The sequence below is a fragment of the Lacerta agilis genome, chromosome 16 (assembly GCF_009819535.1).
Source record: "Lacerta agilis isolate rLacAgi1 chromosome 16, rLacAgi1.pri, whole genome shotgun sequence".
Lineage (NCBI taxonomy): Eukaryota > Metazoa > Chordata > Lepidosauria > Squamata > Lacertidae > Lacerta > Lacerta agilis.
This window is the reverse complement of record NC_046327.1, coordinates 20,676,931-20,699,307: the sequence shown is the minus strand read 5'-3', so window position 1 is coordinate 20,699,307 and position 22,377 is coordinate 20,676,931. Positions and strand designations below refer to the sequence as shown.

At 40.1% G+C, this 22,377-nt stretch overlaps 1 protein-coding gene across 1 annotated transcript in view; it reads left to right on the top strand.

Moving 5' to 3' along the window:
- TNKS (tankyrase) overlaps window positions 1-22,377 on the top strand; it is a 67,646-nt gene that overhangs the window by 28,943 nt on the left and 16,326 nt on the right. Inside the window, exons 6-14 of the mRNA XM_033173974.1 lie at window positions 5,963-6,057; window positions 7,443-7,509; window positions 8,643-8,829; window positions 9,666-9,787; window positions 12,172-12,263; window positions 12,358-12,436; window positions 18,230-18,401; window positions 21,234-21,313; window positions 21,888-22,033. Coding sequence (XP_033029865.1) covers window positions 5,963-6,057; window positions 7,443-7,509; window positions 8,643-8,829; window positions 9,666-9,787; window positions 12,172-12,263; window positions 12,358-12,436; window positions 18,230-18,401; window positions 21,234-21,313; window positions 21,888-22,033 — 1,040 coding nt within the window. The remainder of the gene's footprint in view (window positions 1-5,962; window positions 6,058-7,442; window positions 7,510-8,642; window positions 8,830-9,665; window positions 9,788-12,171; window positions 12,264-12,357; window positions 12,437-18,229; window positions 18,402-21,233; window positions 21,314-21,887; window positions 22,034-22,377) is intronic.

Sequence of the window (22,377 nt, the reverse complement as noted above, 5' to 3'; positions counted from 1 at the left end):
AATTCTTCAATAAAATCTTCAACACTGAATATTGTATAGAATTAACACACACACACACACACTGTTGAATTCCATCATTCAAGCTTGTATCCTACTGACGTTGTAGTACCTAATAGTCTCTGCTTATTAATAACAGCTAGAGGTTGGGGTTTTGCACGGAAAAAAAAAACTCCAAGATACTATAAATAATCCTATCAGTAATCCTTTATATTTTTAGAATCCATTTGTGCAGTTTTTTGTATTATTTCTAATGAACCCATGACCCTATTATCTGTCAATTGAATTGTAAATGAAGAATTGGCTAGTATCTGTGTTTGAATTCAGAATGCCAAGTGATGAAACATATTGGCAGGAAATCAATGGCAAATATGCTCATCAAAGATTAAAAAATTAAACAGTAACACCAGGAAAAATAAATTCAATTAGATAATTCAGTTAGACAAACTGTGTATATTGTGTTGACACAATACAGAAGAAAATGATACAAACTCAATTTTACATTACGAAACAACTTTTACAATATTGCATTAAAATAAATTGCCTCTGCATTACTCTCCAAAAAGCTCTTGCAAAGTTTAGCTCTGCATAAATGCTTCTGTGTGACATAAGGGAAGTTTTCATAGTGGGCAGCAATGGAACCACAGTTATCCCTTTGGAAGCAGTCATATAGAGCAAGGCCAGGAAACAAGAAGTTACTGAACTCCTTCTCGCACCAGTCAAAGCCTGCAAGGCCAATGGTCTGGGATAATGTTGTTGTAGTCTGACAACATCTGGAGGGCTGCAGGTTCCATATCATTGTAGTGGATGTCCAGAGTCCGTTTGCCTCAGCAACCCTAGTAGTTACTGATACACCATTTAAAATGGTTGTTACTTATTCCAGCTTTACTGCTGGTGCTCAAACCATCATAAAACACATTACAGTGGTACCTTGGGTTAAGAACTTAATTCGTTCTGGGGGTCTGTTCTTAACCTGAAACTGTTTTTAACCTGAGGTACCACTTTAGCTAATGGGACCCAGGTGGCGCTGTGGGTTAAACCACAGAGTCTAGGGCTTGCTGATCAGAAGGTCGGTGGTTCGAATCCCTGCCATGGGGTGAGCTCCCGTTGCTCGGTCCCAGCTCCTGCCCACCTAGCAGTTTGAAAGCATGTCAAAAGTGCAAGTAGATAAATAGGGACCGCTCCAGCGGGAAGGTAAACGGCGTTTCCGTGCACTGCTCTGGTTCGTCAGAAGCGGCTTTGTCATGCTGGCCACATGACCCGGAAGCTGTCTGCGGACAAACACCGGCTCCCGCAGCCTATAGAGCGAGATGAGCTCTGCAACCCCAGAGTCAGACACGACTGGACCTGATGGTCAGGGGTCCCTTTACCTTTACCACTTTAGCTAATGGGCCTCCCACCGCCGCCCCACCACTGCCGCACGATTTCTGTTCTCATCCTGAAGCAAAGTTCTTAACCCGAGGTACTATTTCTGGGTTAGCAGAGTCTAACCTGAAGCGTCTGTAACCCGAGGTACCACTGCTAATTTATTTACTTCAAAGCAGTGGGATTCTGAGGGTTGTCATCAGTGTTTGTTTACACTGGATGAGAGTTTAGACCAGAAAAGGTTTCAACGTGCAATCTGTTTGTGTAGATTTGCCCTTACTGAGCTGCAGTTCTGCAGACTGCTAATTCTTTTAAAAGTTCTGCCCCTCACCCCCTTAAACCTTTATAGTGCAAGTTTGGATCTCTGGACTCACTTAACTGTTTGTTTGCTTTCTGTCATGTTAAAGTGTGTTTCTGGAACTTTCTGCAGTGTTGTTTCATGGTGCTGGAAACTGGAGAATAAAAGCAGCTTGATATAGATATTAACTTCCTTTTCATGCTGTGCATACTTAACAACAAAGCCCCTAAACATAAATGGAGGCCCATAGGGAGATGCAAGACCAATGCAGAGCCAAAAAATAACTCATCATGCTTTCTGCAGATACAAATGAGCCAACTGAGTGCATCTTATTTCAGAAGACAGAGCCTTTATAGTATTTCACTACTTTCCTTAACTATCACCTGGGGAGAGGGAGCCATTTCATCTTCCTCCCGTTGCCTTGTATGAATTGATGCAATGTGGGAAAATGACTAGCACGGGAAGTCTTAAAAACCTTTTCAATTCTGCATGTGAGAATAAATAGGGCAAGTGTTTCCTTTCTCTCTTTGCTGTTATAAATCCATTTAATTACAATGATGTATCTAAACCCAGACAATCTTTTGTATAAACTTGAAAACAAAACTAGGCACATCTGCACTTGGAATGGTTTTGGATGTGAGGGGAAATGGTTTTTCATGTGGGGGGGGGGGAAGGAAGTTCTTACCTTCTGTTCTTGGTTATTCATACACCCTACCCTACTTGGGTTCTTCGTCCTAACCCTGTACACCTTTTATCCTTCAGCAGCCCTGTAATGGTACATGTAGTTTGAGAGACATCAACTGGCCCAAGGTCACCCAGTGAGCTTCACGACTGACACAGCTAGTGCACCATACTACTTAGTTCAAGTTCAGATATTAGAAGTCACTTGTTTTTCCTATTCACCATTTTATATACTGTACAAAGTCATTCTTTGTTTACAGCTTGTAAGTCTTAATTCTTGAGGGAAACAAACTCAAGTCCCCATTTTGGAGTAGTTTCCCATTGTGTTTACATTTAACTACCATAAACAGGATTCTGGAAGACAATGTTTGCTTTTGTTTGGCTTTTAGAGGATGATGCAATTGGAAAAGCTAATGGATTTTCACAAGAAGATTTTCTGTTTTCCAAGCATTGTGTGTTTCTTACCCTTAAATACAAAGTAATTTGAGGAAGTTCGCTCTTACTGGTTACCTACTGAAGTGCAAACTGGAAGATTTTCGTCAAACCCAGCAATCGCATTCTGTATAACCACTCCAAATAACTTGCGCTAGACTGCTTCTATTAGTCTCCAGATGACATGAATACACTATTCTACAGTCAGGAAGGAATCTTCATTTGTTTACACAAAGATCTTAAAAAGGATCATTCACAATGCTGGAATACCTGTGGAAGTGATAGGCTCATTGTGGTAGGAGCAAAGGTGACATAATGGTTGGACTGGGTGTTCAGCTAATACAAGGAAGATGCCACTCAGCCATTCAGCTTACTGAGTGATCTTGGCCAGTCACCACCACACTGACTTCCCATGCAATCAGTGCCTATATATATATATATATATATATATATATATATATGGCACTGTTTACCACCCTTCTTCAGTTCCATGAAAGAAAGGTGGCATATAAATGTAAGACATACTAATACAAAATAAAAAACAGCCTTTCAGTTTGAGCAAGGAAAAAGGTTTCTTTTGTCATTCTTGTGATGTTTCAGCCCTTCATTGTTTGTCTCATCTGTAAAGTAAAAAAAAACCCTGCTAATGTACACATTCTTACAAAAGAGTGCCAATTTCTTATTCATTTCTTCAAATGAGGAACTGTGATGCCAGTAAAACACTAATCATTAAAGTTACTATACTATACTATACTATACTATACTATACTATACATACTTTATTCGACCGACAGTCAGAAAAACATTTCTCAGTACAAAGTTAGTACAACTAAAACATCAAACAGGCTACACAAGTAAAATATGGACAGCACTATTAAAGTTTCTTAAGTAACCAAAAAAAAATGTTAAGTGTCTTCAATGTCACCCTTTTTTCTTTTGGGGGTATATGTTAACAGGGTTGTAAAGTAGGTGGGAAAGCTGTTTTGGAAGGCTAATTATGATTTTTCACTACTGGGTACTACCAGTAAATTACTTTAGACAAATAAGAATTTGAAAAATCAAGTAATGCAGTGTTTCACTTTGGAATGTTTTGGGTGTTCAGTATTTGGAAGGAAGAGTTATAGGAGTCCATAGATGGAAAGAAAGCAGTTTGTTTTCAGCTTCAACAATTCAGACTATAGTAATGTTTGTTTACCGTTTACCTATGGCCAGTCACCTCATGTTTACCCTCAAATGAAATAATGCTTAAGGCATTATATTTATCATTTTAAAAGGGCTGTGTTTAGGACAGAACTACTGTCCTTTTGCATTACATTGGTACTAGTTTCTTTGTAATACAGGGGTCACCAGCTTTTTTGAGCCCCTGGGTAGGCACACTGAGGTTGATGAGCAATGTGTGTTCTTGAACATATATGTAATATATTTGGTTACTTCTCTTATGGAGCTCCTGCCAGAATGTTGTTGTTTTTTTGCATCAGATTCTGATACAAATTAGATGTGCTAAGATACCCAGTTTGTATCTATTAGAAACTGACTGGTGGTGTCGTGGTATAAACTCTTTACAATCAAAATACTTTCTCCCTTCTGCAGTTCTCTTTCCATAGGCAGAGATCTGTTTTCAACACCAAAGCTAAAAAGGCTACGATCACCATATTTCCCTCCACAGAAGATGTCCACTCCAGGTTTTCTGGTGACCTGCTATTCTCTAAGAGCACCTCAGTTTTCCTGCATGAAACCGGCAGGGAATCTTCATCCTCCTTGGTGTTTATCTTTAAACAATTTGCTTAAAACTGTTCCCCCCCTTTCTGGAGTGAGAAATGAGGTGTGAGGGAGAGTCCTGCTGTGAGTGTACCTCTGCTGTAGAGGCTACTAAAGAGATTGGAGAAAAGATTATGCTGAGATTAAGTCACAGGGAAGAGTGGCAGATGAAGGCAAATACAGAAATGGGAAATAGGGAAGTAAAAAAGAGGTTTTAAAATGCTGCTCCCAGAAGCAGGAGCTGGCATGGAAATGTAACAAAGCTGCCGGCAGGGAGAAGGCTGACAATTTAAAGAAAAATAAATAAATGCCAAAGGCTAGCACTGGTCACACTACAGAGCTTGCCCCAAGCATGCATGTGTTAGGGGGCACAGAAGGAGCCTACACATGGCAGTGGCTCATTCTTAATTTCTTCAGTGCATACATGCTAATCACATGATGCACCTTCAGTGTGTGAAGAAGACTCCTGGGGCTTATCCTGGCCAGAAACTACACCCTAATTCTGTTCACCAGATATAAACTCTTGCTTGCCAAAGCAACTGTAATTGTACCTCCTGGTTGCTGAGCAGGTTTTAAGTGTATCCAGTTGTGAGAGGACCATGATAGGACAGCAGGGTCACTTAAACAGTCTGGGCTAATTTCCCCAAAGCTGGAATGCAAGAAGCGTTTTTCATTAATTTTGGGGAAGCTAGACTGATTTAACCTAGAGAATCCTAATTAAGTTGAGACTTGGATTTGGTATTTGCAATCAGTGAGAGAAGTTGAAAGTAGGGCAACCACTTTTAATCAATTGATCTGTTCAACAGATTAAATACCTTTTACATCAGTTAAAAAAACGATTTCTTGGGTAGTGGTAGCTAGATATGTCATTGGAAATATTCAGCCTGTTGATAAAATGCATATAATGTTATATATCATGATGTTATAACAAAATCTGCGATGTAGCCTTTTAAACAAAACTTACAAACTTATTGAACATTTGTAAATGTTTTTTCTGTCTGTTTAAAACGAAAGTAGCCAGTTTCTCTTTTGTTGTGAAAGAAAGCAAATGAACACACTCAAAATGGAGGCAGTATTTTAATGGTTAAATAGTGGGTAGATTAATGGAGCTACAGAGAAGGCAGTAGCCAGAAGAATTTTTTTAATCGACTGGGAAGAGAAAACAGAGGAAGGGGGTGTATTATTGATGATAAGTTTATCCCTATGCCCACCTCAAGTAGCCCATGCATGCAAGCTGTTCTGGTGTTTTGAGGCAGCTGCTCATGTGAGGTGGTTCTCATAGGAAATCTGTGCAGAACATAGAAGGTGCTTTGTAATTGCTCCCCAGCCAGAGTTGCCATTTCTGCCTGCAGTATCTGTCTGTGTGGAAACTTGCCTTACCCAAAGAAAGAGACTTAATTTCATTCTTTTTGTTTCTGCCTTTTATTACAGTCTACTCCGTTACATTTGGCTGCGGGATACAACAGAGTTCGGATAGTCCAGCTTTTGCTTCAGCATGGTGCTGATGTCCATGCGAAGGATAAGGGGTATGTAAGACAGCATAATGAACTCACTGGCTTTGTTAGCGCTCAGAAAGCAGGTGGATACTAGTGAAAGGGCCTCTTAAATAGTGGCACCTAATTATGAAAATTGGGATGCGGGTAGCACTGTGGTCTAAACCACGGAGGCTCTTGGGCTTGCCGATCGGAAGGTCAGCAGTTCGAATCCCTGCAACGGGGTGAGCTCCCGTTGCTCGGTCCCTGCTCCTGCCAACCTAGCAGTTCGAAAGCACGTCAAGTGCTAGTAGATAAATAGGTACCGCACCAGCAGGAAGGTAAACGGTGTTTCCGTGCACTGCTCTGGTTTGCCAGAAGCACCTTAGCCATGCTGGCCACATGACCCGGAAGCTGTCTCGGCCAGTAAAGCGAGATGAGCGCCACAACCCCAGAGTCATCTGCGACTGGACTTAACGGTCAGGGGTCCCTTTACCTTTACCTTTAATTATGAAAACAACCTTCCCACAAAGGCTTACCCTTTGGGCAACAGTAAAACCTTGATTATTCTCCCAAGCATTTCAAATCATTTGGAGTAAAGTTTTGAGATCACATAATTGATTAATTATCACATGCTGCAGCTCCCCCCCCCCCAATGGCTTAGAGCAGTGGTTTCCAAACTGCATTCTGGGGGAGGTATAGTGGTTCCTCCACAGATATGCCTGTGTGGAAAGCGAAGGGAGATAAACAACAATGCTGTAGAGTAATTCAGAAATATCTTAAGACCTTTTCATATTTCCTACTGCATTTTTTTCTAGTGTGGTCGGGGTGTTTCCACGCCATTTTTTTATTTGTCACACCTTTACAAATTAGTCTGTTAGATTATTGTAACAATTTTCTGTTCTTCTAAAGCTTTCCTTTGTGTTCTGACCTCATTTTTTGCATTCAGTGTTTTTTTTTAAGCTCCTCTTCTCTTGCTTGTGAAGTAGTTGGGACCTTTGTACGAAGGCAAGAAAGAGGCGCATTTCAGATGTTGGAATAAGATATAGCAAAGTGCTTTAAAAAGTGGCTTGCACATAGGGCTCAGAAAGGTTTTTAAAAGTTGGTCGTGTGGAACAGCTGCTGTGCTGCCTCTCTGGATGAGTTCAAGCAATCTTCTCATCTATGCATCAGAATTCCTATTTGTGCAGGCCTGCATCATGTGACTGATACCCTGCATGAAACTGGGCAGTGCAGTGTTGCGTTTGTTACATGCTCAGATTTTCATAAAATCCTGCACGTGGCTAGAATCTATGACCAAGCATCTGTTTGAATAATAATGTATTGAGGTTAAATTACATTTTACATCTTTAAATGTCTCTCGCTGCAGCCAATTTGGTTCTAAGTTGCCTAATTACTACTTTTTAGGTAATGTAATTTTAATGCTTTATTTATTGCAGTGGACTTGTGCCCCTCCACAATGCATGTTCCTATGGACATTATGAAGTTACGGAACTGTTGTTGAAGGTAACATTAAAGAGGAGTAATTCCTTAATGTTACATAATTAATTGAAGGAAATAATTAACATGTAATGTGCTGTCATGTTTACTGTTTGTGTGTTGTTCTTTATTGTATGATTACTTGTATTTTTTAAGTTAAATTGTGTAAGCAGCCTTGCAGACCCCATGAACTAAACGTGGCAATAGCAATATAAATGTCCTTAGCTGCTGTGCACAGCATATGTATGGAATATGGTATGGCTTGTGGGGGTTTTTCTGTGTAGTCAAACAAATGAAAGAACAATGTTTGAGGGACACACATTTCTTATCAACGAGGCCATTTTTCAAACAATAACATATGATTAACTGAATTTGTGTGTGATTGTGACATATTTGTGATTGAAATGTTACACCTCTGAAGAATACGCTGTAAAAATTAGGTGTTACACCATCCATAACACGTAAATTTGCTAAATCAACGGGGGCCCTTTAACTGAAGTCCATAATATTATGCCATCTTATTAAAAACTAAGGGAAAATAACAGACCTGGTCAACATCCCACACATATAAGATAGGAGAGTATTTTCCCCATATTACAGAGGCTGGGTTACGTCTAGCTAAATTATTACATGATTGGAGTGACTTCTGCTCACACAATGGAACTTCTCCTTCTATGCAGCCCCCTCACTGCCCCAAATATATCTGCTCCAGAGGGTTTGGGAAACACCCCAAGCAGATTTGGAGGGTTGGAGGAGGAAGTTCTGTTGTGCAAGTGGAAGTCATGCAATAATTTAAGTTAGATACAACCTATAACTTGCCCCAAGCCAACCACTGTTTGTGGCTGAGTCAAGATTCAAAATAGGATGTTTTTTACCTTCTATGCTACACCAAGTCTTACTGAAACTGACTCATTTTTTTAAAACAACTCCGTAATCTCATATTCTGAGAGAGACTCTGGGCTTTCAATAAACATTTGTAAGCCTGGAGACATTCTTTCTATCAAGTTCCTATTATTTGAACATGTATTAAAATATCAGTTCATTATAATCAAAGGTTTCATTAGATAACACCTATTCTGTTTAGCATTGAAAGTTAACTGTGGTTCTGACACTACATAGAAGGACCTGTCCAGTTTAACTCTTATTCTTTCCTTACTTAGCATGGTGCCTGTGTTAATGCGATGGATCTTTGGCAGTTTACTCCATTACATGAAGCCGCTTCTAAGAATCGTGTGGAAGTTTGTTCTTTGTTACTCAGCCATGGTGCAGATCCAACGTTGGTCAACTGTCATGGAAAGAGTGCTGTTGACATGGCCCCAACGCCTGAGCTGAAAGAGAGGCTTACCTGTAGGTATCACTAGGGTGAAAAATACTGTATTTCACATCTAGAAAGGGCTCTTTGTGCTCTACAGCGTGTGGTATTGATCAGAGAATTCAGCTCCCTGTAAACCAACTTTTTTGGGTTTTTTAAAAGCAAAGATGGTTGCAAAGATCATTTTGATGTGGGCGTTTCTGGTGAAATCTCAGAGGGATTGCTGTGTAACATTTTGAGCAGTCATAGGGTAGGGTTTCAATGCCTGGGGTTCCTTCACATCCCTCATCATGACCAGCAGAAGCAGAATACATTGTTCGAAATAATGAAAATTACGTAATAAATTATGCAAACTGAGAATAATCATGCAAGTTGCTTGTGTAATATTTACTTACTTAGTTACTTGCCCTTATAATATCTGCTTCATATGTGTTAATAGATTTCACTATTGTCACAAAATTTGGGTCACTTTGGGCCAACATTCTAATTTATTTCAGGCCTTAAAAGTCAGTTCAAAAACCTTTCCCTGCTACCTTTTTCTTGTTAATCTTCTTTTATCAACATATTTGGCAGATCAGAACTCTGTGTGTGTGTGTGTGTGAGAAGTCCTTTAGGCAGCATTTATACAAGTCACTGAGCATCTAAACTAATTTTGCATTTAGGCTGAGTAGCATTGATATAGAACCCCCCCCCTTTACCTCTCAGCCCAAGAATCTTATTTTGTCTTCACAAGCTTCACTTGAGAGAACGCAATAGGACAGTTCTTAGTGAACTATGTGGAATTATAGTGTGCCTCTTAACTGTTGTTTGGCTTTTCTGAGCTAATGCTATATAATTCTGACAGTCATGAATATTGTTTATTCCCCTGCAGATGAATTCAAAGGACATTCCTTACTACAAGCAGCAAGAGAAGCTGACTTAGCCAAAGTAAAGAAGACACTTGCCTTGGAGGTCATTAATTTCAAGCAGCCACAGTCCCATGAGACAGCACTGGTGAGATCATAGAGTCACTCTGCTTGCTTTAGGCAGCATGTAAGGTTTTGTATACATAATTGTGGCTGAAGTTATCCCATAGTTAAGACTGGCGTTTTCAAGGTAGATCTAGTTCAGCCCATCACATATCTAATGATGCTTGACCTGCCAGTGACTTTATGCTGAGCTAAGGAAGAACCTGCAGTAAGCATCTTCTTTCATGTTTACACCATTTGAGCAGGGACCTGAGAATTCTGCCATTCAAAATTAAATGTTTTTCAGTTTTATGCTTTGAAATGAATAGTTTGATCCCTCAGTACATCATGTATTTTTGCAACTGTAATTGCTTCAGCAGCTTTCAAAATCTGCTAGAGTTAATAAAAAAAAAGGTTGCATATCTGTGGGCACGATGGCACAAGCTGTAGCCTGTGCTGTGAGAGGAAAGGGAGGCAAGCAAACCAACTAATTTAGCTCCTCCCTTTATCCTCACTGCTGCCACCAAGTGTGGATAACCTGCCTGCCTCCACTAAGCAGCCCTTAATGTCTGGAATTTATTTAGTGGCCCAGCGAACTTTCTATATCAAGTAGTGTGGTAAGGCAATTAGTGTGGTGTGAACTACAAAGCCTCTTACATGTTTAACCCAAATTTAGATTTTGTAAAAGATTTTGTAAGGCGGCAATGTAAAAAATAACCGTGAAGGTCTTTATTCAACAGTAATGATTTGAAACAGTTTGAACAAAAAAGATAAAATGAAAATAAATAGGAAAACACGTTCACCTAAACCTAGTCTAGATTGTTTCCCTACCCAAGTTGATACTTTTATCAGGCAGTGTCGATCTCTCTCACTGTTGAGCATCTTCTGTTCCTGGAATCTGGATGCATAGCTGTCCTTTAGCTTCCTTCTTTTGAGTCCAGCTCTTTCCTTTTTCACCAGCACTGTTCACTCTTTCTAAACTCCGTTTGCCAGCTTTACTTACAAGCATCATTTCATGTCAGAAGGGCAGTAGAATTCTGCTTGAGATTCTCTTTTCCATAATTTCATCTTACTCATGTTTAGGTTTCATTTGCACTTCACTTGTTTGGTTCATGCAATGAACTTCTGATCTGCCTGGTTTTATAGAACAGAGAGCGAAAAGCAGCCATTTTATAACCCAATAACAAAAGACAAAATGGTTGAAACAGTTTCATACTTCCACAGTTGGAAAGACATGACTGTAGAGCGCCAGTTGAAATATATCATAGTACGTCCTCTAACAGCGACCATGCTGAGGTTAAGATGAGGGATCATATTGTACCTCTCACCAGCCTCTCCTCATTGGTGCTCAAATTCCCTTGCCACTGTTTGCTATGATTAAGGGCTAGGTTTGCATCACCAAAGAAGTGTGTGATCTTGTAACCTAGGGGTAAGGAACCTGTAGCCCTCTGGATAAAGTTAGACTTCCACCAGTCACAGCCAGCATGGCCAGCGGTCAGGAATGATGGAGTTGCGTTCAGTAACATCTGCAGGGCCACAAATTCTCCTTCTCCCGGGACCAGCCCGTCTATGAGGCAGACTGAGACATCTGCCTCAGGTGGTAGAACTCAAGGTGCACCCTCCCTCCGTGTCAGAGAAGTGCCTGTGAAGGCTTCCATGTTCTGATAAGATCTTGCAAGAGCCCCACGAATCCCCCCTGGGCTCTTGCGAGATCTTGCTGGAAGCTGCAGCCACACAACCCCAGTAAGCGAGGCTTTGGCTGGGGGCGCATGACACCTTCCTGTTTTGGCTCCGGTGGCAAAGCGGAATAGGCCGCCCCTGCCAGTCTCTGGGATGCGTTAGACCTATTCTAGAATATTTTGTGCTTTCTGTTATAGTTTTGTACTAAATACATATGAAGTAGAAGCAACAGTTCATGTTTTACTCCAGGGAAATAGAAAGCGATTGATGCCTCTAAATTATTGCATTATACCTCAGCACCCCCCCCCCCCAAAAAAAAAGCTGTTATAGGTTCTAAGTCCACTTTTTGCATTCGTACTCAGATTTTCACATGAGAACAAGTTCAAAATATGATAGTACAGTATGTGCACTTTTTGTTGTTATTGTTTAGTCGTGTCCAACTCTTTGTGACCCCATGGACCACAGCACACCAGAAGAAGCAAGCTGTGACTCCATTTAAGTAGCAGATTGCATCTTCGGCGCAAGGAATTACTCTGGCACATGAAGGGCTACTTGAACTTAAATGACTTGCATACATTTCCACTTTGAATCCCTGACCCAGTCCTGCATACTAAGAAGCAACTTCCTTGTTGTACACTATTACAATTTATACATGTTAACTGCAGCCTTCTCATCTTGTATTTCCAGCACATTCTTCAGTTTTGATTTCCAACCCTTGGCTTAAGTTTCCCCACATTTCCTTTTTTTCAGCACTGCGCTGTGGCTTCTCTTCACCCCAAACGGAAACAAGTCACTGAGTTACTACTCCGGAAAGGAGCGAACGTAAATGAGAAGAATAAAGAGTATGTTTTCTTCTTTAAAACTGCACCATTTGTGTTTAGATGAAATGGATGCGTTCTGAAACTTATTTATTTGTATCTTTCTTTTCCAAACTAGTTTCATGACACCTTTGCATTTTGCTGCTGAACGAGCTCACAATGACGTTATGGAAGTTCTTCATAAACATGGAGCAAAGGTAAATATTGGACTATGCCTAATTTTCCACACACTGTATTATTTATTACATCTGGCCTTGTGTGCTAGTACTACAGGTATGAAAAATTAGGGAAACATTTACTCTGATATTTATTTGTGGTTCTGTGGAAATGGTGGAGGTTCAACTCTTTGCTTCTTTTCACACAAACAAATGTAGTTGTTACATTTTCGTTGATACCAGCTTTGATAGTTGGAAGTAATTATTTGCACACATTTTCTCTCTGCTAGCATGAGGTTTTGGAAGAAGCTTGTTTGTCACAAATTCTTTGACTTTGTAATCTCTGCTTGATATGATCCTGGTAAAAGTCTGCCTTACCTTTGAAGAATTTACCGGGATAAAATGTTCTCCTTGTATAATTTCCTGCCAAGCTTTTAAAGATTCAATTTGGATGAGAGCTTTGATATTAGACAGGAAATCATAGGGTGCTTTCACATCTGAAGTCTGCAGCTCAGACCATGATAATACTAAGTATTATGGAATAAGAAGAGCTGCAATATGCCTTTTTTCAACACACCTGTTAACTATCACTGCACTGAACCATCACAGCTACATTTCACCCATTCCATTGTTTGGCACTAATGTCCTAGCTGCAGCCGAGCCACAAAACTCGTAATCTACCCACATTTGTCCTGTCTATATTTACATCCTTTTGTTCCAATCAACCAGTGTATAATCAAATAAAAATGCTAATTCAAATTGCTCCTGTTATCCAAAGTGCTTGGGCACATGTAATGTTTACATATTTTTCAAAGATAAAATAATGTTCTTCAAAGCCTATTGGGTAAATTATTGTCAAGGCTCTTTCATTAGCTGTCCTTTTCAAGTTCCTTTTTCTGTTTCTTTAAAACACAGAGGTGCAATTTCATAAATTAATGTATAAATGTTGTTACATATACTTCTTTCTTACTTGAGTATACAGGTGAAACTCGAAAAATTAGAATATCGTGGAAAAGTCCATTTATGTAAGCAATTGTTTTCATTAGCTGCTGGAGTTTAATAAAGGAGATAGACTCATGACATGCAAAGCGAGATATGGCAAGCCTTTGTTTGTTATAATTGTGATGATTATGGCGCACAGCTGATGAAAACCCCAAAGTTGAAATTGTTAATTTGGGGTTCTCACCAGCTGTATGCCATAATCATCACAATTATAACAAATAAAGGCTTGACATATCTTGCTTTGCATGTCATGAGTCTATCTCATATATTAGTTTTACCTTTTAAGTTGAATTACTGAAAGAAGTGAACCTTTCCACGATATTCTAATTTTTCGAGTTTCACCTGTAGACTTGTTAGATTCTTGTTAGTTTAACTTGTTTTATGTCTTCTTTAAAGTGCAAGTTTCAAGATGGCTTATAAAGTGAGGATTTCATACATGTTGCCAGGGGTCCCCAACCTGTGGTCCGTGAGATTCGTTCAATTGGTATGCGGCATGACCGCATTTATACTGATTTTTAATTGTATTCTATTGCTTCTTTTAGTTCTTGTATTGTACCACATTTTGAATTTCTGTGGCATTCAGAATGTAATACAATATAGGAAATAAAAGAAACCATAAAAATACAAATAGAGATCATACGGCATCTAGCACCGTGCATTACAATTTCTATAACAGGTAAAAAAAACCTTTAAGTGGCCCACCAAAGACAATCAGTAATTTTCAAGTGGTCCATGGGCAGGAAAATCCTGGGAATCACTGAACTCCTGAATGGTGAATTATACTTCTGATTCTCTGTGTTTGGGGTTCTTCAGAGTCTTTTCTGGAAATATGGTGACACGAGCCATACATTTGGCTGAGGTATGGTCAGTTTATTATTTGAAAGTATTAAATAGAGAAGTTCATATAAAGAGATCTTGGGTGCAGTTCACAAGTGGTTGCCTTGCTGGCACAGGCAAATGAAGCTTCTAAGGCCCAAGGGTACCAAGGCTTCAGGAAGCTAGATAGCCCATAGCTTTGCAATAAGTACCAGGCCTTGCAATAGTAGCAATGGTGGCTCCTATTCTTAAATGGGTGGGTCCAGATTTGCAGTTCTTAAGTGCAACCTTTGAGGCTTCTTGGCGGCTGTTGCATGGCCTGGATTGAGGGGACCTTGAGTGTGGAGGAGGGGAAGAGAGAGTTTGTGGTTTGCATTCAAACCCCCAAACAGTTAAGTATACCCTCTTCATTCTATCTTATTAGAGAGATATAACATATATCAACAATTCTTCAGTTATGTCAGACAGATGCGTTTCAATTTAGGAATCTATTATATAGAAGTGCTATTTTCCAGACCTCTGTTTCTGTATTTGTTCCAAGCAGGTTTAATAGGATCATAAAATACAGTGATATACAGAATCGTGAATGTGTAGTGTGTTATGTTCCAGAATTTTGAACCAGCTGTTACCTTTTTTCTGTGGGGAAACATTTTAGAAAAGAGCCTTTGCGTTCACTGAAATGGCAAAATTGTTTACTCAGGCTGCTAATTAAATGACTTCCCCAAATTGCCATCTAATAAAATTTCAGAAGTGGGGATCCTGTTTGCCAATTAAAATAAGCTTGGCCCACTGGGTTACAGGAAAATGAGATTGTTTGAGTAACAGTGTCTTTTGAGTCCAGTAAATAAGACTTCACCCACAGTTCCTAACCATACACTGGAGAGAATAGATGAGAAATGTACGTCCAAATGTTCTACCTTTCCATCATCTACCTCTAGAAAGTAAGGATGTAGGAAACACTGAGAATTCAAAACGGGAAGGAAATCAGTAATAAGAGGCGCTGTCAAAATAGTCTTCAGTTGCTGAGCTATTACAGATGATTGGCAGAACATAGGACACAGTTATAGGTGTGAGTGCTGCATTGCCACACAGGAGCAGTAAAAAGTGCTGAAGTAAAAAATAATTGCTCGGTGAACATTGACATACATCCATTTTGACTTTCGGTAACATTTCACATAGGGATGGGACTTGGATGTAGTGAAAATAATTCATTCCAATGGCAAACTCTTACTTGATAGACCTGGGCAACATGACTTTGAAAGTGATGTTAGCATTGCTTATTTTAGCAGGTTTAAAACATGTGACTATCAGGTCTGCGCTGATGTCTGTCTGGTGGAGCTGATAGACCTGTCACTTTGTAAGCTGAAAGAGCTCTTCACAGTCTGCAGAGCTATTCATCACTGCATCAACATAATGTGCACAACAACCATCAATGTGACTGCCACGGAGTTTTTTTTGGGGGGGTGGTGGTTGGTGTAGCTTTAGCGAACAGTGTAACTTTTAAGTGTATATATCTGTCAGGGAACTGTCTCTGGCTCAGTGCAGGGTGGTGGAAGGGCTCTCGGGATGTTACAGAGAGCCCTGGCCCCACCTGACCAGCAGCATGTCCTCTTCCAGTGGAGGAAACAGCGAGGTCTCCAGCGGGGAGGGGCCGGCAGCTCCGGGTCTGGAGAGCAGAGGCTCTGGGGATGTTGGAGAGACCCTGCAATCCCCTCGCTCAGCGGGTGAGGAGGGAGACATGCCATTTCTGGCACCCCAAGTGCGCAGAGGGGTGAAATGTAAGGAGGGGAGGTGGAGATTTGGGATACCAAAACTCTAATGTTGGGGTCACAGCCAGAAGGGGCCACTCCCGGATTCTGCAAGTGACTGATACAGACATGAACTTGTAGCTTTGCACTGTAAATAGCATGCACAATAAACCTCTTAAAAGATGGTTTGGAAACTTGCCTGGTTACTCATGAACAACCACCCCATGGACCTTACAATATCGTTGGGAAACCAGCAGTGGGCTGATGAGCGAAGCTTTCATTTCATACCAGGCAAATAGTCATTTTGGTATGTTAGCTCTCAGCCAGTTCTACTTAGGTCAATTGGAATTAATATGTTTGAAGCGATTTTTTTTTGTTTTGGTTGATAAAAATTTAATATGGAGGAACCAGATACTTCAGGAAAGAAATTTGGGTCTGTATGGTGAGGGCCTTCTGGCCAGGGTCTCTAAGAAGCCACCTCTACCTACACTTGGGGAACTTGGAGCTATCAATTTAGCTCCCATTTTCCATAAATGAAGTATGCAGTGTGTGCTGGTTAGGTCAGACAGTATGGCAGCTAAAATGCATCTGTCACAGAGAGGCAGTTGATCAAAATCAGTCCTGAAGGAAGGAAACTATTCTCTTATGTAAACACCCATCTGCCCACAAGGGCAAAAACACTGGAAAAGGTTCATTTTTAACCTTCATCCAGATCGGCTTGGTTAACCCCAGTGGAGTAAGCCTTTAACCCAAAGATATTTGATCAGATCTGATTCAGTTCTGAAGACTGATCATGTGTCTTTTTACCTCTTTTTCCAACAAGATGTTGTCGAGGTTCAGCATAAGTTTTCAGGTAGGAGGAGAACCGGTTGATGCCCTAAAGGCAGATTAGCCATGCTGTTAACTTTGCACTTCCTTGCCATAACCTCTTCTTCCAAGAGTAATCTGGAAAATCAGGTATAAGTGTTAACTGGCCCAAGATTGCTAGCTATAACACCTCTGATACCATGAGAGATCTTGATAACTCAAAGGCAGCTTTGCAGGATGTGTCCTTATTCACATAGTTGGGATGATGTCAAATAGTTCATAGTGGTTGGATTTCTGACCCTGGATGCACTGCAATGTCACATTCTTGTGCTTATGGCCCTCCCCTTGAGAAATTCTGAATTTACCTGTGAAGTTCTGCTCTTCTCAAGGGAAGCAGGGTAGCCAAACCCACCCTTAGTGATTCTGCTCATACATACGGAGGTCCATATATTATAGCCTGAAGTATATGCCTGGAGGGGAGAGTCAGTTATGTACAGGGATCCTTTCTGACCCTGTGCTTAAGTTCCCTTGATATCTGGGCAAATTGCTCATCCTAAGTGGTAGGAGAGCTGGGAGTTGGGTTGTGTGTGTTGTTTGAAGAATATTTAGCAACTCTGGTTAGTGTTTTGCTATGTACTATGCCAGTGTTTTTCAACCTTTTTTGGGCAAAGGCACACTTGTTTCATGAAAAAAATAATGAGGCACACCACCATTAGAAAATGTTAAAAAATTTAACTCTGTGCCTATATTGACTATATATAAAGTAATTTTCCCACGGCACACCAGGCAACATCTCGCGGCACACTAGTGTGCCACGGAACAGTGGTTGAAAAACACTGTACTATGCTTTGATCTGCTCTTCAGTCCCTGTCCCCCCTTTCTCAGCCAGACAGGTTATTCCCTCAGATTGTTTATTTTGACTACAGGGGATGACTACAGGGGAGAGTCCTTCCTCTAGGCACAAAAATGGAGACTGGTCTGTCAGAGCAAAACCCTATTTAAATGCTAGCTGCCCCCATTCTCTCCCAAAACACATTTTCACATATAAATCCAGCATTTATGTTTCCATTTGTTATAGTAACCGGATATTATTTAATTTGTTAGCAGAATTTGAAAGCATGCATTTATTTTACAGTTAAATAAATTGTGTTTATTGTACATTTAAATTTATGGTAGCCCCATTTAATTTTTTTACCTTGGTAACAATTTCAGTTAATCACCTACTTCATATGAAATAAATGTGCCTTCAAAGTAATGTGGAAGAACTTAATTGATCCTTTATTGTCCTGCTGTGTTACTGTTTAAACACAGCAGGAGGGGCAATGAAATTAGTGTCTTGTAGTCTTGGTTAACTTTTTCCCTTCCACCCACAGATTGTGAGGCCGGGTAGATTGTAAAGCATTTATAAGCTCTGTTTGGATTAAGCATATACATATATATATATATATATTTCCCCCCTCAGATGAATGCACTAGACACACTTGGACAAACTGCTTTGCATAGGGCTGCTATGGCAGGTCACCTGCAGACATGTCGCCTCCTGCTGAATTATGGTTCTGACCCCTCCATCATCTCCTTACAAGGTTTTACAGCAGCGCAGATGGGCAACGAAGCAGTGCAGCAGATATTGAATGGTGGGTGCTGTTTCAGACGATAATGATAACCAATGATGTGCATTTGTGATTTGCAGGAAAGGCTGATTGGTTCGTATTTTAATTAAAATAAAATTACTTTGCAAATGAGGCTCAAGGCAGCGACTGAAAAGGATAAACAAAATGACACACTGAAACAACGTGACTCAATTTACAATGACTGTTAAAAGTCACTGTAAACAGGATGACAAGCTCTACATGAGCTAATTTCAGACTTGGGAACTCTTTGCAGTAATTATGTCAATTCTCTTTATACTTTAGTCACTCACTCCCTCTCCTCCTCCTCCTCCTCCTCCTGCCTCCCAGACTCTTTTTATGATTTACTTTACTGAGCTTGTTTTGAAACTTTTACATGCATCTTGTACCTACCTGCCCTTGGGCTAGGCAAATGGGAAACTTCCCAGTTAGTTAACTCATTAGGTGAATTTTTGAGAGCTGCTTTTGGTTTTTTGTTTATTTTAAAAATTATTTTTATTTATTATCTTAAGAAAATTACACCATATACAAACAACAAATTAAAATACATTCACTTCCTCCTTTAAGTTTCTGCTCTGGTTACATTGTGTTGCTATTATGTAAGAATCTATTGTGGAATCTATCTGTAAGAATCTATTAAATATTGGGGGGGGGAAGAGAACCATGGAAAAACATTTGTTGTTGTTCAGTCGTTCAGTCGTGTCCGACTCTTCGTGACCCCATGGACCAGAGCACGCCAGGCACGCCTATCCTTCACTGCCTCTCGCAGTTTGGCCAAACTCATGTTAGTAGCTTCGAGAACATGGAAAAACATGGAGAGTTGCTTTTGATGTTCCAAAAGCTAAAGTGATTCTAAGACCACAGATCATAAGGAACTGGGATTATTTAACAGCTGGAAATATGAATAGCCAATTTTGGGATTTTAGCTTTTATAACAACAAAGAATCTTCATATGCACAGTTCTGGCTGAGGGATCATAAAGAGGAATGATAAATGCAGCAACCCTGTCCAGCTGTTCAGATCAGGACATAAATGCTTTAAAATCATAGCTTCTAATAATAAAAGCTGCAGCTCCACTTGAATGCTTTATAATTCTTTTCAGAGAAACATATCCCTTTAAGAAAATAAGTATGTTTTTTAAAAAAATCCAGTTTACTACACCAAAAGCCAATTAGCCTTTTTTTATCCATATATTTAAATTTCCAGGCAGCACGTTATTTTGTGCAGTGTCCACAATCATGCAGTCAGACTTAAGATCAGGCAGTGGAACTTCCTTTCCTCTTCCCTTCCCTTCATCCCCCTGAAATCTGTGGAAGGGGAATCTATATGTGCCATTGGTGTCCAGCCTGCCAGAAGACGGACACCATTAGAGTTCTTGGGGTTTCTTTTGTTTTTGTTCTTGTTTTTATGTCTTTTGTGTTTTTCTGACTTGTATATTTATTATGTGAACCGTTCTGAGATCTACGGTTGAAGGGTGGTATACAAAACAAACAAACAAACACCTCCCTTTGTCACTTCCATGAAATAATTAGTATTAGTTACCCGACCTTCACCAGCAGATGCCATGATGGGTTGCAACAATTTGAAATTCAGTATCAAAAACAGTGAACACATTAGACATTATAAAGTGCCTTACTGTTGCTAATTCTTACAGCTCCGTAAGATCAGCCATGGGCCCATCTAGTTGAGCATCCTGTTTTTACAGTGGCCAACTACAGGCGAAACTCGAAAAATTAGAATATTGTGGAAAAGTCCATTTATGTAAGCAATTGTTTTCATTAGCTACTGGAGTTTAATATATGAGATAGACTCATGACATGCAAAGTGAGATATGTCAAGCCTTTATTTGTTATAATTGTGATGTTTATGGCGCACAGCTGATGAAAACCCCAAAGTTGAAATTGTCAATTTGGGGTTCTCACCAGCTGTACGCCGTAATCATCACAATTATAACAAATAAAGGCTTGACATATCTCGCTTTGCATGTCATGAATCTATCTCGTATATCAGTTTTCACCTTTTAAGTTGAATTACTGAAATAAATGAACCTTTCCACAATATTCTAATTCTTCGAGTTTCACCTGTAGATGCCTACAAGAAGCCCTCAGGCAGAACTTGAGCACAACTGTGCTCTGCCAGTAGCTGGGAAGCATATGTGGGCATGGAGAGTGAAGAAACTCAACAGTGCTTAGCTTATTTTGCTACTGCTGCTATTTTGTTAATGTTTTTAAGTGTTGTTTTGTAGACTATAAATGCCGTATTGACTGGTTATTCATAAAACATTATGCTGCAATTGTGCTGTTTGGCTTTTTTAGTTTGTTTTGTTAATAGTGTTTTTAATATTATAATTGTTTTATTGATGAACTGTTGATGATTTGTGGATTATTTTATATGTTTGTAAGCCGCTTTGAGATTCATTTGAATGGAAAGCAACATAGAAATCCAATCCATCATTGCTCACCCCCCACCCCCCAAGCTAGAAATCCTCAAATGTTATAACCTTTCCTCATTGGAGAGTTGCTCCAGCCCCATGGTATGCCCCAGTATGTTCCTCATATGGGGTCTGCAGCTGACATGTAATTACTTGTCTAAGTTGATCCAATGAACTCATGGGGAAGGTGGGATTTATAGAATTGTAAAGTTGGAATGTACTTTGGGGGTCATTTAGTGCAACCCCCTGCAATGCCGAATGTGGGGTTTGAACCCATGACTCTGAGATCAAGAGTCTCATGCTCTACCAACTTAACTGGGAACGTCCTGGTTTGTAGTTCACATTTTTGCTTAAAAGTTGTTTCTATAAATTCAACAGGTTGGTAATTTTTTTTGTCTCTTGTGTAGAGAGCACTCCTGTACATACATCTGATGTGGATTACAGACTGTTGGAAGCCTCTAAAGCTGGAGACTTGGAAACTGTGAAGGTGGGTTGGAGCAAATAACATCCAGTGTGTTCCTGTATATTACTGTCACTGCTTGTGCGATCTGCCTAAAAAGATAGGAGGAAGTATTTGGCAGCATCAAAATCAGCCCTACCTTTTGTGCGTGATGATTCCGTTTTGGGTGCATTATAATGCGGCTTGCTGGTGGGCAGGTGCGTTTGACTGCTTTAGAATCAGTGGGATTAAATCGATCACAATTGCAATGGAGCACAGTAAGACAATTATGACTCACAGACCAGCTTGGGTGTCATGATGAACCATGGCTTATTGTGAGTAGACTGAAAAATCATGTCTTACTCAAAAATATTTTGAATTAGTCTTCTTTATTGGAAGAGAGTCACTTCATGGTTTAAAATTTAAATAAGCAATTCAAGAATTTGCATCTGTAAGGCAGGACATGGCAGTAGCCACTGAGGCAAAGAAAGAAAGAAAAAAGCAGCAGCAGCAATGAAGCCTCCTCTCATTTTTACACTTTGAGAAGGTGGTAACTGCTTGAAAAGGTCTCTTTCACGAGTTCCTTTATGGATGTTTTTCTTTTTCAATTTTCATTTCACAGCAACTTTGCAGTCCTCAGAATGTGAACTGCAGGGATTTGGAGGGGCGTCATTCAACCCCATTGCACTTCGCTGCAGGTTATAACCGAGTGTCAGTCGTGGAGTACTTGCTTCATCATGGAGCGGATGTGCATGCAAAGGATAAAGGGTAACCTGGGATTCAGTTTACGGTTTTGTGTGTGAATAGAATAGCTTCTTGCTTTCCAAGTCCTTTTGCTTCTGTGCTTTTCATTACCTTATTCTTCAGCTGTATGGCCACAGTCCAAAGGTTCTATTTATATGCTCCGGTTTTGCAGCCAACAAAGGCAAACTCTTGATTAAATTTCAACCACTACTGCCAAATGCTGTTTTTGGGGGGGAGAAGATTGCTGCTTCTGGATCTCATGAGGAAAAGGGGTTGGGTTTCATCAATGTTAGGGACCCCTGACCGTTAGAGGTCCAGTCGCGGACGACTCTGGGGTTGCGGCGCTCATCTCACTTTACTGGCCTGAA